The sequence below is a fragment of the Furipterus horrens genome, unplaced genomic scaffold (assembly GCF_987537825.1).
Source record: "Furipterus horrens unplaced genomic scaffold, mFurHor1.1.pri manual_scaffold_15, whole genome shotgun sequence".
NCBI lineage: Eukaryota > Metazoa > Chordata > Mammalia > Chiroptera > Furipteridae > Furipterus > Furipterus horrens.
In genome coordinates this window covers 2,291,161-2,308,361 of record NW_028327185.1, presented here as the reverse complement: position 1 = coordinate 2,308,361, position 17,201 = coordinate 2,291,161, and the positions used below count along the sequence as shown (strand labels likewise).

The 17,201-nt window shown below is 48.9% G+C and overlaps 1 protein-coding gene across 1 annotated transcript in view; it reads right to left on the bottom strand.

Moving 5' to 3' along the window:
- DENND1B (DENN domain containing 1B) overlaps window positions 1-17,201 on the bottom strand; it is a 124,230-nt gene that overhangs the window by 2,819 nt on the left and 104,210 nt on the right. Inside the window, exons 17-21 of the mRNA XM_090263264.1 lie at window positions 13,286-13,326; window positions 12,575-12,643; window positions 10,497-10,553; window positions 9,376-9,483; window positions 781-860 (exon numbers count right to left, since the gene is read on the bottom strand). Of these exons, the coding sequence (XP_090119390.1) occupies window positions 781-860; window positions 9,376-9,483; window positions 10,497-10,553; window positions 12,575-12,643; window positions 13,286-13,326 (355 nt within the window). The remainder of the gene's footprint in view (window positions 1-780; window positions 861-9,375; window positions 9,484-10,496; window positions 10,554-12,574; window positions 12,644-13,285; window positions 13,327-17,201) is intronic.

Genomic DNA, 17,201 nt, shown 5'->3' with positions numbered 1-17,201 from the left:
AGCGGGTCTCACCCTTCCCCGGCTGGAAACCCTGCCTCTCTGCGTCACCGGCAAACAGACACCCAGCCTACGGCACCGTGGCCCGCGGGGACGCAGAAGCCGGGGTTCCGCGCAGGCTAGACCGTGGGGGTTGGGCTGTTAGCCTTCGAGACCCGAGGCTGGACCCCCGGGACACTGGCTACAGTCAAGTTCACTTTCAATGTTTTATGTGGTTTCCTTGTATTTATTCACTCACCTTAGAGCAGCGCCCGTTCCCTTATGCACTCAAATAGTTCACAAAGAAAAAGGATGTCTGTCTGTCATCCCCACGTGTCTTAAAGGGGTTAAGAAGTTAAACACATCCCACTATGAATTCCCTTATTCTATAATAAAATTGATTTTAACACTTTGTATCAAACTCTCCTCTTCTGACAGCACCGGAGACTGAAGTCTCCCCCCAGCCCCGACTCAGCGGGTCTCAGGGGCCCGTCTGTCGTCACTGTTCCTGAGGCTGTGTCGGCCCCTTTGGGGGGCGGCAGGGGCTCTGTTTCCTTTCTCGCTGTGTCCCTGACGTCTCTGCGGCTGTGACTGCGGCTCAAGGACAAGGGAGTTCGGGTCCAGCTCGCTGCCCCCTCTCAAGATTCTCCCCCCGAGACCCCCAGGGGCCCAGGCCTCCCGTGGCGAGGGTCTGGTACAGGGGTGAGGCCGGATCTGGCCGTGCACACCAGACACATCGTGCGTCACCCTCGACATCTGTGGGCAGCCACGCCACCCAGCGGGACCTCCGCGCCCGGTACTGACTTGCTAGCTCGCTCCAGGTCCTCGTCCCCGTCCCCGTCCACAGTGCGGTCGAGGCTCTTCACCGGCCCCTTCGAGTGTGCCTGGGGGGAGAGGACAACGGCCGGGCATTCAGAGCAAAGAAGTCTCTTCCATAACATTTAAGGGACAATCTGACCTGATAAGGAACGCTTTTAAGATCGACACCCAGTCAGCGTTTTTGAGTGTTACCCAGTAACGTCGCACGCTGGGCAGGAAGGAGGGACGGAATCGGGATGACTTAGCTCAGCACGTATTGAACCTCGGGGCACTGAACCCGAAACAGGTCGCAGGACCGAACCTGGACGCACGCGGCACCAGCACCCAGCCCCTGGCTGGGGAGTCCTCGGCTCACAAGTGATGTGACCAGCATTCGAGAGAGAGAAGGAGAAATGGCAGCTTATTAACACGCGCATCCCCGGCCTCCGAGCGTGCGTGAACCCGATCGCGTCCGCGTTTGTTTCGGGCAGAGCAGGACGCAGGGGCACAGCTTCCTGGGAAAACGAAGGATTGCGCCCACAGTGCCCAGAAGATACACCACCTGGCAGACAGGAGGGCTCCCCCTTCTGCGAGCAGCAGAACTCTTTCCGGGCGATTGGGAGCAGAGCAGCTCAGGCTGCAGACCATGTGTGTGTGTGTCCCTCAGGGCGGGGACATGGCGCCAGTCCCAGCGCCTCTTCGCCTGGGTTCCTAAGTCACGGGTCTACAGCATCTCCGGCCGCCTGCGCCCCAAACAAGACAGAAACGGAACTACGGATGCTTACGGAAAGGAGAACCATCGCGACGCGTGCGATACCAACAGAAGCGCACACATCTCCTTAGACAAGGGACGACAGCTCCCGGGAGGGGGTGCACATCTTCTTACCTTTTGATCTATCTGTGGGTGACGGAAACGCACACGGCAGCCGTCATGAGTGAACTGTGTACACTGCATGTACTCGGGAAAACGGTTCCCTTTCGGATCCGGACAGAAGTCTCCCAGTGAGGAGCACGCCGTGGGCAAGTGTCCGGGTGCCAACAAGCACCTCCGTCGTGAATTATTAACGACCACATCCCGGAATAAGCACCGGGAAGTTATCATTTTACCCCTCAATATAAATTTACTCTTTACTGCAGGCAGAAGGCCCCAGCCACGAAGCCGCAGAACTCAGTGTCTGGTTTCGCTACAATTAATTAGGTCAGTGCTTCTGTCCTTGGTCCTTGATGAGACAGGACAGGTGAGATCAGCCCCCCCCCCCCCCACCAACGGGCCTGTTGCTCCCGCAGTCCCCATTCCCGTCACTAGATGGCAGACGCCCCCCGGTAAGGCCAAGTTTCCATTCATTTGGGGGGTTGGGGGGCAGGAGAAAACACCGGCTACACGCAGAGGAACGGGCAAATACGATGTTTAGACTGCGTAACATTAAGATGCATGTAATATATAATTTTTGGAAAGTGGCCACTCTCTGTGCCATGACCACCCCACTTCAGAGTTGGAATAACCACGGGGCGCAAGCGTTACCCCAAGTCTACAGCAATCCCGGGCGTATGCACCTTTCAGGCTAGGAAGTATTTGCATATAAAATAATATGAGAGTACATTTAGAAACCCCACTATACAGAATTATAAAGGCAATACCTTAAAAACACACACGGGTGATGGCCTGAAAGGCGCTCTAAGAGTGTGACCTCATTTTTATAGGTGGGAACCGGAGCAGAGTCAGGGGACCGACCCATGGGTCACTGGCTTCGGCGTGCGTGTCAGACGTTTTCTGTGCTTTATTTCATGAAACACGTACGTGAATATCTGGTTGACAACACATTTTGGTGAGCATTTTCCCCTTTTTTATAAATTAGGGAACCGAAGGCTTAATGGAGAAAAGTGTCCTGGACAAGACTAGTCAGTTCTGCCGGGGCTCTTGCCCAGATGCTAGGAAGGCTTTTATAGAATTCCGCCAGGTGAGGCCGTCCCCAGAGACGCCGGGGAAACAAGTGTCCCAGGTCAGTGAACGGATGGCAGCTTGAAGGGACGAAAGATGAACACGCTTTTCCAAAGAGGCTGAAAACTGATATTCCTGTCCAAGTCATTGGAAGGGCTGAGCAGGTACGTGTCAGGTGACTTTGAAGTGGTCCAGGGACATCCCAGGACCCTCGGCCCATTCTCCCAGGCCACGGGGTTTCATCTTCCTCCTGAGGTTCCTCATTTTGCTCCCCGCCCCGCCATTCAGGGGTCCCCTGATGGTCACTCCCTTAGAAAGGCCCTGTTTCATATTCAGAACACCCCCGTCTTACTGAGTCCTTGGACCAAGAATCATATATTTTCATTCATTTTGCTTCTGACTGTCCTTCCATTTAGAATGCAAAGAGCAGATGGATGTCAGCTCCCGTGCCAGCGACGATAGAAGACTAAATCATCTAAGGAACACCATCACGGGTTTTCCTCCGCTCTCCCAGAGAGCAGAGCGCCCCGGCTCCGAGCCCCTCCGCAGGGGTCAGCGCCGACGAACAGAATCGGATTACAATATGGTTGCAAGAGATACGTACCTTTTAAAATATCGAATCCGGAAAATCATTATAGCTGGATTTTATTTTTCAGGTTACCCCACCCATATATAATAACCATAAAATGTGTGTGTGTGTGTGTGTGTGTGCGCGCGTGCGAAGTCTTAAACGGTTTCTGCATTGAATATAGCAAGAAACGTAACAGAAATTGCAATTGTATTTTGGTTTCAAAAGCATTATCTTACAAACGTCACAGACATTCATAAAGGGGAGGCAGCAATTGGCTTGTGAGTAAAGACCAGTATTACACTTAAATGTTCACACACACACACACACACACACACACATATAAATTGGTATGGGGGCACAGGCTCACGTAAAATACTCATACGCTATTCTAATATTTCATGTTCTGGGTCAGTAACTACAGCAACGTGGCGGAGAGAGCAGTCCCGTGCAGCCTGCAGTGAGACCCTGGGGCGCTCTGGCAGGCCTGTCTCTATTGAGGCTCCCAGCAATTTCTGTGTCTTGGGGGACCAAGAGGGGGCAGTGGTGACTTTACAAAGACAAGGCTGGCTGTTCCTTTCACTGACGCTCACACTGCTCTCCGACCAACCTTAAAAGCAGTTCCGTACACAAAACATGAAACAAAAAAAAAGCCATTATTTTGGTACCCCAGGATGTCTGGGGAAAAAAATAAGAATTTGTCTATAAAAATTGGGTACTTCTGGAACAGAGACATGTTTTTAATTTCGCCAAAAGCCCCCCAAAGTTATTAAAGAGGTAACAGGGAAAACTCTCACGAGGTGAAACAGAACAGAAAATCGTGAGGAAAAGCATGAGTCACGTGATCACTGATGTAAAGTCTAGAATGGTAACATCCATTATATTTACTAAATGGAAAAACTGAGCACCTCTGTTTTTCTTTCAAGACTTTGTAATAAATGACATCGCCGTTTGTGGTCATAAATTTGAAGTGTATAATCATAACATTGAAAAGGTACATTTCAACCTAAAAATAGCTCATAATATATACTGAACATGTTCCCGTAAGTAAGGCTATCTGCCATTACGTCTCTATAACATGCTGAAGAGTATTTGGCTGAGCTCGACATTTTAAAATTGAAGTCCTGGCCACTTACTGAAAGGAGGAGTTGGTTTTGAATTATTTCTTTGAAAGAATAATGTTCTTGAACAATTTCATGATGATTTAAATGCCTCAATGTGAACTCCATTGAGCTTTTGAAAAAGACCAGTCGGAAAGGTAAATTTTATCACGAGGAGTTCTGTCCTGTTGTAATGTATCTTCTTTCAAGGAGAGAAGTATTACACACCGCCCGCTAGAGGGCACGCTTGTTCTCTCTAACTGATTTTGGGGGGAGGGGCATGCAGGGCCCAGATTGAACTATAATCCTATTTGACATGTTGGAAAGTAATATTATTTCAACAAGAAAAAGAAAAGATAACTTCCTTTATAATTAGCAATATGGCAACCATATTTTTGAAACTAGGCATTTTAAAAATGAATGACATTGGTATAAATTACAGTAAATATACCCTGTGGGAAAGAGTGCCTTTGGGACAGGGACTGAGAAAACGTGTTTCCATTTCGGCGGTATCTTCTGTGGGCATCTTTAAATGGAAGCATATTCACTTAAGACACTTAAAAAATATGTATCCTTTAAAACTTCCTGATAGGTTTCCTTATCACTTTAATTCAGCAATTTAGCTTGATCCTCATGATAGTATCCTTCATACTGGGCCAAATTAAATTAAGGGCAAAACATTTTTAAAAAGGGTCTGTCTGCTCATCACGATCCGGTTAGACTTATTTTTACAATTTTGAGAAATTTATGTGAAGCCTTCGGGGTCTCCTCCTTCACACACATCCCCTCCCCGAGCTCACCCTGATCTCTCTCTCTGTGGTTTACAGGCACTTTTTCTTGGTCGGAAGGAGCGGCTACTTCCCTCCACAAACCAATGGTTATGCCATTTCTTTCTTGACCAATAAAGCAAAGCTATTCAATGGCCTGTATTTGTCCCAAGATGCCCAGGTGTCGCCAGAGCAAGAAACACCGTCTTTAATTACATTCGTTTTCTTCCCAGGGTCCGCTGGTTTCCGACGAAGGGAAGTGTATCCTGAACACAAGGCTGCTGCCCAGGCCCCGTGAGGCGTGGATGCTCCCCCAGCCTTGGCGGCGGAGCTGGATAATTCGGAGAGAAGCTACGCTTCTGTCTTTTCTGATAAGTTGCACAGGACACTCATTTCATCCGCAGCATTTTCAAATATGAAATTCATCCTCTGACTGCTTCTATTTTTAAAAACATGCTTCCATGCTGGGATTTCTTTTTGGTCTCCATTCAAGAATGCAGCTTTGACATGCCTCACCTGCAAGCCTTGACCTGCCAAAAAGGACACGTGGCTCCTAAGTACGTTCTTTAACGGGGGACTTGCACGGCTCGTCCATTACAAAATGAGCTGGTGGCTGCTGTGCCCCTTCCACCAGCCCAGGAGGGTGACACATAAACCAATACACACACAGGACGCAGAAAGACGGCCGAGTTTCCTTGGAAGCACGCGCACCGCCTTGCACACGGGGTAAAAAACGGAGCCTCACATCAGTGATATCTTGTAAGGTACACACCTTCCCTACGTATCGGTTCAAAGGTAACTGCCTGTCTCACGTGATTCGTCTCTATGCGAATACACTCAAAACCAGAGTAAGGGGTCGTGAGTTTCATAGTCCTCGCTGTTATCAGCAGAAAACAGGACTATTAAACATACTTCTGTCTGCAAACGCTGTGAGTGGGTGAAAGTCGTGACTCCATTCTCGGTGTGGAAAAATAACCTTTGATTCCTATTTTCTATGCAGCTTTGACATAATTTCCTGGCTAGGTTGAAAATACATCTGAGGGGGTTGCCATCTGGCCCAGACGTGAAAGAGTTAAGAGCGCCGTGTGCCAGGGTTTTACTGGGGCTCAGCAACAAAGAGCCTTCGCCCCTCACCGCCACGGGATCGGGGTGCGGCGCTTTGCTTGCTTGGGGCCTTCCATCTGTTAATGATGATGGGGATACAGCTCAGCTCCCGCGACAGTTCACCAGTGTGGCTGGTGTGTGTGTGTGTGTGTGATGTGCACACACACACATTATTATTAGAATAAGAATAGCTAACAGGACTAAAAATGGGGCAGTATCTTACACTCATATAAACTGGACCTATTATTTCAAGGAACTTCTCATCCTTAGTAAACGCCACAAAATTTCTACAAGTAAGTATGTTAACACACCATTTTCGCTGACAGACTCAGTCTAAACATTGCCCACTGGGTCCATGGTATTTTGCCCCAAATGGAACGGCGGAGAGAAGGTGAGCATGCCGTCAAGATGAAACGGTCCGCGGCTGGTGTCTCCGCGGCTGGTGTCCCCCCCGGCCCCGCCTGGCCCTGTTTTCCATAAAACCAGGGGACGCTCTCCCCGGAGCCCTGTTAGGCAGCAGCAGCGGCGGCTGGAACTGTCATCTCGCACAAAGAGGGAAGGGCCCGGACTTACAAATGGGAAGCCTAATTGGGAGCTCTCCTTGGCTGCACCCCTTGACATTTATTTAAGCCTCATCAACAAAACGGGAAATAACCACACTAATTAGCGGGCCGACCCGCACGCCGCTGTGTGCCGTGGGGGGTGGGGGGGTTGTGGTGACCCCCAGGCTGTCCCGAAGACGAGCTGTGTCACCGAGTGCTGGCGGGGAACACCGGGTGACGCTGGTGTCTGGTCGTTCCAACGAGCTTGCGAACCTCGCTTTTTTCACTTCCAGATGTATCCTCGGGATGGAAATGACCACAGTCACGTTTACGTCTTTTGAAAAACAGGTGAAAATGAAGCGCTCCGTGTGCTCAGGTCTGCTGGAGGCTGAAAGCGCAAAGCTGTTGCCGCTGCCAAGGTCAAGTCCGCACGTGGACAGGCGAACAGGCCCGCGGTGGGTGAGTCCAGTCCACACTCTTTGTTTTCGTCGTTTTATCGACAATCAAACGACTCACCCCAGGCCTCATAAACCCAGACAGGTCTTGGCACACGAGCTGTCTGTCTCTTTTCTAATCATACACTGAGGACTTGAAGTCACCCCCACTCACGTGGGAACAGACAGCTTCGGGGTTCCCGTCACTTTGGAGACCAGAGAATTGCGGTGGGTCCGGGGAGAACCACCGGGAGACAGAAACGCGAGGGGATGCGTCACCCTGTGACCGGAAGCTCGAGGCGCGTGTCTGTGTGTAAGCAGCTGCCGGGGCGGGAGCCTGTGTGTGGCAGACGCTTTCCACGCCCGTACGGGATGTACAATACCTGCTGCGTCCTGGCAAGTGACACGTGTCCTGACCCCCACTTTACAGAGGCGGGGGGAGGCTCAGGGACGCTGCGCTTTGCCCAATGCCCGGAGCCGGGACCTTCCGCGAAGCCCAGTCGGGCCGGCCGTGAACTCCACGCTCCTGTCTTTAACCTCTGGACCCCACCCAAGGCCAAGGCCTCAGGCTGTTCTCCGTGCGATCCCCACTGTTGTATTCACTTCCTGCAGCAGCGTTTCTAAGTCCCTCTGCTTCCCTGTCACTAAGTCTGAAAAGTGGGGAGGACCGTCCCCGCTCTGCGTGGACGGCTGGGGATGCTACATTAATCACGAAATGCACGCAGACACCCCCAGAGCAGCACCGTCACTCCAGCACCAGCCCCCTCCCTGGGTCCCGGGGCTGCTCTGTGAGCTTGGGTATTGTGTCACCCCCATAAACTCGAGGTGTGGGAAGAAGGAGAGGCAACATCAAAGGTTATCTGGGTCACCAGACCCAGCAGGTCCCCGGGAATCCTGCTGGCAGGTGCCTGACGTGACCACACGGCCGGTCTCAGAGCGTCCAGTCCCCGGGCTAGGCCGGCAGGGGGGCAGGGCGCGGGTCCTCCCTGGGCGGCCAGTTCTAACACGAGGAAGGGAAGCCCACTCGCTCAGGGAACTTTCCAGAAGGAAGAGGAGGGTGTCGTCTACGTCCAATTCTGCTGGCAGCCTTCGGAACTGTGTAAAAGCTGTTCAGGTGTCAGATGAACGCAGACGCGACCACGACCGTGGCAAACGAAGCCTGAGCATTTCAAAGAGCAGAGGAAAGGCCCCATGGAGGGAGCTGACCTGGGTCTCCTGGCCGTGACCCCTGCCCTGCGAGGTACACCCCCCAGCCCCCCCAGGTGTGCGCTCCGGGGACACCGACGTCCCCATTTCCTGCTGGACGACTTTCTAACAGGACCCCTGATTCAGGAGCCCTGGGGGCGGGCTCTCCTCATCTCTGTGGCCACAAGTCAGAGGGCTGGGCGTTAGCTCCTCCTACGCGTCCTTCCTCGGGGCCCCGACCCAAATCGAACGGATTTTAATCTCTTATTTTAGGGTTCTGCATAAGGCGTTTCTGGAAAGAGGCAGACTATGAACGAATCCATAACCACCGAGTCTCTGACGTGCTGACATGGAGATTCTGCCTTTAACCCCATGTAGCCATCCCCAGAAATCCTTACGCTTTTCATTACAAATCTCAGTGTGTTCAGACCCTAATGTTATTCCACTTGGAGAGACAGGCACAAAAGGACACATTTTCTTCACACAGAAAGCTGCTCCCCGTGGTAAGCATAACCTCAGACACCTCCTCACGACGTGCAGGCAGACACGCAGAGCCACGACTGAACGCGTTCCTACCTGAGGACGGTATTTTAACGGGCATCAGCATGTACGCAGAGGCTTTAAAAACTCATAGCAAATGAAACGTCTACCTTTGGGGAAAGACAGCTATTGATGGCTGGGTATCCTAGTTTCCACGGATGACTTTAATGGGGAAGGTCCCATATGTGACTCCCAGTTCACCTGTGTCGGCGACCACACGCTGAGCCGTCCCTGCTCACGGGACTGCAGGCTCTGTGATGGCATCAAGAAGCCCGTGGACCGGCTACCTGGGACGCGTGGCCCCCACCCCCCGCTGCCTGCTCCACGGCCACCGCTCGCCTCCCTGACCGTGACTGCAGGCCTGCCTATCACGTGATGGCACAGAACTGCTCCTGGAGGGGCAGCCGGGCGCGCAGCCTTACCTGGGCAGGCTTACTCCCCGCTGGGTCTCCGCCCTTCTCGCTGTGCACGCCGTAAACCGGGGTGTACTGCTCACAGCTGGGGCCGGTCCCGTGGCCCTCTTCGCTGTCCTGCACAGGAAGAGACACGCAGCGCTTACCCTCCCCCGCGGATTGTGGAGTGTCCGATACTGATGGAGGTGACAAGGGACAAACCTCTGTGGAAATACCGGCCTTCCCACCTTTTTCTGTATTAGGAATGACTAATTTCCAAAATAATCTCTACTTTGAATAATTTGTAATAAAATTCCTATGAAGATCATTTGCTCTCTGTGATGAAACTGAAAGTTTTAAGTAGTGTTTGTTTTTTCTCCAAAAGTAAAATTTCAAAAAATAACAACTGATAAAATCTGCCAAGATATAATCAAATCAAACATGCACATAAATATTCATATACATGCAATATTCATAGATTTAAACACAAAAGTTTATAAATTAAAAACCTCCCTAGTTTAGCCCAGTGTGGCTCAGTTGGTTGGTGTGTCGTCCCCTAACCAAAAGTTCATGGGTTTGATTCCCGGGCAGGGCACATGCCTGGGCTGTGGGTTCAATTCCCAGTTGGGGCATATGAGAGGCAACTGATCGATGTCTCTCTCACATTGATGTTTCTCTTCCCCGCTCTCTAAAATCAAGGAGCAGGTCCTCAGGGGAGGATAAAAAATAAAAAATAAAAATAAACACATGCTTAAAGCAGCTACTTTTGGAAAGAGCCTATAAAACGAAATGATGATAGTCATGGCTTAATTCTGCATCAGAAATCATCTTTTTAAAAAATGTATCAGCTCGAAGCAAGAATTTCAGTCGTGATATCAGGGCAATCCACGCGACGGAAACATACCACCTGTTAAAGTGTCCGGGACGCCCTCAGGTGTCCTGCGGGAAAACACGCGAAGGACAGGGACCGCTCAGGGGGAGCCGGCCCAGTGGCAGGGCGTGGCCAGGGGCTTGCCACGAAAAAGACACTCCTGAACACAGGCCCGCGCCCGCTTCCGAAGTCATTGCACACGTCCGTCTCCCGGGCTCGCGAAGTGCGTGCGGCCCGGGGACGCCAGACGCGGGCCGGGCGGGCGGGGAAGGGGCCTCACCTTGGGCCGCAGCTTGCTCTTCACCTCCTTTATGCCCTGCTTCGCGTGGCTTTTGGCCTGCAAGACAGAGAACACCGGCGTCTGGCTCGGCACGCTGCTCTCCCGCTCAGGCTCTTCAGAACCAATAAGGCATTTTCACATTCGTTATTTTACTGGTAAAGCCACCGAATCTACTTAAAGGGTCCCATATTAACTCATACACACCCATTAGGTAAAAATGAGTAATTACCAAAAAACATTCCTTTTGCAATCTCCTTGAATTCTTACCCATTTGGACTGCATTCCAGTTTACCTAAGTACCTTCTTTTCTTTCAGAATCCGCCTGATGCATGCTAACTTTTTTCGATGCTCATTGGTGTACAAAGCTGAGTGGCACAGCAATGACTGTTCTGTCACGTGCAGCACTGGCTCTTCCAAATGTCCGCTGCCCTGCGCCCGGCGCGGGCCTCTTTCAGACGCTCTGGAATGCGGGACTCAGGTCTCTCCGTCCTTCCCAATTTACTAACCTGATGCTCACCTTTACATAAATAAGTATTCTTTACAAAATACCACCACCAGCCAGGGGCAGAGGCCCCGTCTCCACGGCCACGGGAGCGCCTGTCTTACTTTTACTTCCAGGTGAGGCTGCCAAGTGGTCACCTTTGTGGCCCTGTATTTTTGATACCAAATTATCTCTTTTTCTTCTGTTTTTTAAGTTTGTTTTTAACTACAGCGGACGTCCAATATTGTATTAGTTTCGGGTGCACAGCACAGGGCTTAGACGTTGTGTACCTGGCAAAGCGAGCCCCCGTGTGGCCCGTGCCCACCTGGGCCCCCGCACAGCTTTACAACAGCATTGAGGTGCCCCCTGCGCTGTACTTTACACCCCTGCGACCACTATTACAACTGCCTGTCTGCACTTCGACCCCTGCACCTTCTCCATGGAGCCCCCCGGCCCCGCCTCGGGCTCCCATCAGTCTGCTTCTATGCCTTTTTGAATCTACTATGTTGATTAGCTTCCCTGCTATAAAATATCAGGCTACATCTTTGTCTCTACTATCAGACTCGTAGCTTCTTGAGGGAGGAGCTAGTGGGTTGGTATTTCAGTTTTTTTAATTCAGCAGGTCCCATAGATTCTCTATTTCCAAAAACATCCAGGGCAGGAGTTTTGATTTAATGAGAATTTATCTTCAAATGCTATCTCAGAATTGGTGTGATTGACTTAATAATAGAATAATACTTTTTAATCAATTCAGAACTTACATATTTTACTTGACTTACAATTTGAGATCTATATGTAGCCACCATTTCTGCTTTATAAGACAAGATGATATCTGTTCCTACTTCCTGGTCAGCAACCCCCCCCCCCCCAATTCACCCTCTAAGACTTAGTTTGGTCATCAGCTCCCCTGAGAGAAGCTTCCCGACCCCACGCAGAGAGTTAACGCGCTGTCTTCTGTGCTCCACGGACTTCTTTCTTGCTGTCGCTACCAGTTTGTTACTGCTGTCCCACTTATAAGCCAGGGAGACTCGGTGAAGAATTTTAATCATGGGGAGTCAGGGCACGTCGGAGGGAAGGGAGCGCGCTGTCTTCTTCCACTTTTTTCTACGTGAGCCTCAAGTACAGGACGAGGCCTTAAGATATGTTGTTAAGTGAAAGAATCAAGTCTTAAAAGACGGCGCTTCGTCAGAGACGGCTGCAGTCTGACCGCCCCGTTTTGCTGATCGCTTTGAAGTACAATGAGAAGCCATTTTTACATTAGATAAATAAAATATCCTCTCTGTAGTGACATAATTATAGTGCTTGAACTTGTGTTGGTCGGTATTAACTCTGGTTTTTTAAAATCTCCTTTATTTATTTATTTGTTATTTAAGGGGTGATTTTTTAATTGTATTTTTCCACTACCATTTACCCCCCAGCCATCCCCACCCTGCTGCCCATGCCCATAGTCCCTTCTCCTCTGGGCTCCGTCCCTCCACCCCCCACCCCACTAGCTGTCTTTAAAAGAAAAACAGAAAGCATTCTAGATTTACATGTCTGTTAGCTAGGAAACTGTTGTAACATTGCATCAGCAGAATTTTTAACGATGAAAACTCACAAACTTATACGCTGTCCGGACGGCGGGAGTCGCTTTGGTCACCGCGGAGTTGAACAGTGCACCCCCTTTCTGCGAAGGAAAAACAGACACTGATTTCAAAAAACGCTGGCCAGACAGTCCTGAAAACAAAGCATTCTTAACGTGCAGAAAAGAATTTCAGTCACCAGTTAGACAGAGACCTGCCAAAATTATTTCGTGTTCCGTGTTTTCAAGCTTTTATATACTATGATAATTTCACATGCAATGCAAACATAACATTCTATTTTTTTAAGTCGGTCTAATACATCATTTAAAAATCATTTTGCCTTCACTTCAGGCAGACCTGGGCAATACGAGCATTAACAGGTATGCATTAAAGCTTCATAAAAAACTGCTTATCAACTGTTTGAGTGTGAGACAATGAAGTCCCAGTTTGTGGAAGGCAGTTTTGTATTTTAAAAATCATATTAACAAAAACATTACCAGAAATGATAAAACTCCCACTAAATGGTACCGTTCCACCTAATTCCTTGTTTTGGAATAAAATACAAAATGTCGGTGAAATCTTGCTTTTCAAAACAAGCCATTTATCACGAAACCAAAAGCTTCCCATTCTAAAATTATACTTACGAAGTCCAACAGACTATAAACTTAAAACTATGAACAGCAAACTTTCACTGAACACAACCCAGAGATGGAAGACAGAAAGAAGAAACTGTAAGTTATTATTACCTTGACTGTATGTACCCATTGCTGATAGGACCTCGGGCTCCCTGGAATGTGCAAAAATAAAACGTCAGGAATGTTTGATCAAAAATAAATCTATAAACCAAAATTTATCAAGAACTAGTATTTCCAGGATTTTAGTAAGCAAATTTCATTTTTTTCTGCAATGTTGTCAAAGAAGCGATGGTATATTGTAAAAATTAATAAATTGCTTTAATTCTTAGGAACACAGTAATTACCATTTTTAAGCACAGACACTTTTTCTTTACTCACATATGAAGCTAATATATTCAGTTATTCTACTGTTTTTCATTTTTAATATTATCTTCAGAGGGGAAAATATAACCTCTCTTCTTAAAGCCAAAATTCCCACGTCTTTTAAACTGATTTTTCAATGATTTATGTCCATATTGTTTTGTAAAAATTTTGCCTCTTTTACTCAATTAGGCTCATTTCAAAACAATGTTTCAAGTGAAAAGGCAAAGAAAAACCAGAAGGGTGTTTATTAACGCAAAGAACCTTGAGGATAGAAAAAGATTTTCTGTGGCTGTTAGAGATTAACATGAACTGACAGCGAGTTTGATTTCAGCGCGATTAGGCTGCAGTCACAGTCTGAAACTATTCTCCAGCTGGAAGTCCCAACGAGAGAGGTGCCATCACCCAGGGCCAGCGGCGGGAACGGAGCTCCGGGCCGACGGCAGCCTGGTTACCAGGAAGCCCAGAATGCGACGAATCCAGTTCTAATAAAACAGGTGATCATGTTCCACTCCAAACACGATCATTTCCTCAGTAAGATGGCATCAGAAGACAAACAAATATATTTTTAATGGAGCCACAAAACTCGCCTAAAGTAACGTCCTACACCCACTGAGTTAGATTTCATCTGCCTTCCTGGTTGCTTAAATGCTGAAAAAAGCGAAGTCCCGATGGCGAGGCAGAGCCTGTCCAACCAGGACGCAGGATCCCTTAAACAGAGCATCTCCTCTCTTTTTAACTGAGATATACTGACATATCACATGAGGTTTGGGGACAGGCCCTTCACCTGGCAGCTACGGCGTCAGTACGGTCCCCGCCGAGTCTCAGACGCACCATAAATGTGAGTGATTATTGTAAATAACTTGCCCAAGGAGGAAGCTGAGGTTCCCAAGTGATGCCTTATCTGCCCAGGGTCCCAAAGCTAAGACACTGAGGTGTTTTAATTCTCGGCTCAGTCCTTCCACCCTGAAGTACCGCCCCTGAAGGCAGCTGACTAACAGAGGGTACACCCTGAGTTCTGCAGGGTTCCTCTGCATCACTTCAAAGCAATTGCATGAAAAAGGAAACAGGGCTGCTCCAAGCTGATACCTTGAGAGGAAACAGTGGGCGTGACACCGCCACCAAGGATCTGGAGTCCTCTGTTTGGGGGGGCGGGGAAGGGTGGGGAGCAAACAGGAAGTCCCAAAATAAACTGCTTAGGACCATGGGGAAACATATGGGATAATTTAGGTGGACTCCTGTTAAAAAAAATATTTAAAGAGCACGTTTGCCTCTTGAAATTTAGTGCTTTTAAGAGTGAAGGCTCCTGTTTGCACAAAATTTATGAGACCGGCGCATTATTCTTTGAAAAAAACTTTAAAGCTGTTTTTCTCTTAAAAATGAATTTGAATGCCCCCCCCCCCCACGAAAAAAAAAAAAATTCGAGTCCTTCTGTTAAAGTAACCGGATTATGGGAATAAAAAGCATTATTGAGAAAATGCTTAATATTGTTCTTGTTAATCGAATGAGCCGGTCTCTCCCACTCAAAGGACACGATGTGATTCTCAGCTATACAAAGACTTTCTCTTCAAATGCATTTGTTTAAATTCCAGGAATTTGTGGTTACTTATCCAGAAAAAAGTCATTGGTCTAAACTGCTCACTGAGGCCAACGACATGACACTAAAACTGATGACCTCCCATCCTGTCGGATTTCCTGGCCGCCTCAGTCAGTAAGAAGCAAAACAAAAAGAACTGGGATTCAATAACTACGAGCCTGACGAGTTTATATCAGAAAACTGCCCAAGAAACCGGCGACACTCACGGAGAGGGACCGCACACGTCCATGGAAGGCCAGTCGGAACACGCTTCTCCTTCTTAAAGTTTTAGGTCATTGAAAGCGGATTTAGGAACTAGTTTTATTTTAAATTTGAAGAATTACAGGAAAAAGTGGTCTTCCCCTCCCTCCTCCCTCCTCCGGCGCCTCTCTGCACAGACCGATACCTAAGTCACAGCCTGTTCTCCTGGACCTCATCTATGGCGGCCCCTCTCTCGCTTCCCTTCCCTCGTGCATTTCCCGCGGAGGCTGGACACGCAGCAGGGTCCCGTGGAAGGAATCAGGAGGACATGGATTTCTCTAACAGCGCTGGCCACGGGGACCCACGGGGCAGCAAACAGATTCGGGACATCTCCACGGGGTCACAGCACCGTTAACCACAGTTCCAGACTCGGTGTGAATTTAGACGCCCTCCGTGGGACAGTCCTGCGTGATACATTTTCTATCAGACCCACGAGAATCGTAAAGCTGCCCCACGGTCACGTCCATGTGGTCATAACCATGCACATGAGCAACAGGTACAGCAGTTTACAGACACAGCAGACGCAGGAGACGCTTTTCTGAAAGCTCCAAATTATTTTTCCTTGAAGGGACGCAATTTTTCCTGCCGCAGTGGGGAATGCTGATGTCCCCTAATGTGACCTTTCTGAGGGCTTTAGGTATAAAAAAAAAAGTCTTCAAGCGATATTCAAGAGCGACAGGAATTTTACTTTTATCCAGCTGGAGGGGACAAGGCTTAGGCACCGATCATGTTCAGCAAACGTCTTCTAATTAAGACGCTCTCTTCCAGGAGAAAGCCATACACTAGCGCCATTAAGGTGAGCACAGCCTCTGAGGCTACGCAGACGCCTCGGTTCGGACTCTGCGCCACCAGCCACGCGACCTTGAGGGAGGGATGGGCAGGAGCGCCCGGTAAAAGGAAGGTAAGCACGTACCTCCTGCGGCGGTGTGAGGGTTCAGTGAGGTGTGATTGGTAGGGCTCTTACAAGAGCTTCTGCCACATATTAATATTCAATAAGTACGAATAGTTATATCATTATTGCTGTGATGAAGAGCGTAACGGCCAAGCTGTAACAATTTACTTCTGGGAAGGACGGTTCAATATGGTGACACAGACATGCATCTCCTGCCTCACAAATGTCACCCGGATGGCGAGTGGCAGGAGCGGACTTCTAGAAACTATTTTTGGAACTACATCTATATTTCATTTGTAAGTACCTTAGCAATTTTTATTAATTACTCATCTTTTAATTTCAAATCTTAATGAATTCTGCCCTATTTTCTTCAAGGCATCATATATGTATATGCAAATAACCTGTACGATTGTAACTGCAAAGCAACACTTGACAGCCAGGCATAATTTTTTAATGTACTTTCTTGCTGTACTGACTGGAGTTAATACTTGGTGAACTACCTTGGATCAGTCCTGGCTCCCAATTAAGATAAGAACGCCAAACCTTTTTTCATTTTTGGAAAGAACAAGGTGCTTGGCATTAGGTTGTAGTGACAACGTTGTCTCTACATCAAGTACCAACCAGTGACCAATATCCTACCCTTTTTGAAACACTAAGACCTCGTGTGAAAAGTTTAGCGACCCCCCACCCCCACCCCGCCAACTTCCAGAAAAGCCGCCCCCACACTGCTCTGTCACAGAAGCCTCTGGCCCGATGGCTAGGACAGACGTGAGCCGCACAAAAGGATCACAGCGCCACCCCACTGCTGTCACGAGATGTCACCTTCAATCCCGCAGGAGACGCCAGCCCCACGGGCCCTGCAGCTAATGAGACAGCAGTTATGTAAATACTCGATAGGCGCCTCCAGCAATTTGTCCACGAGCTGACAACGTTTTGCT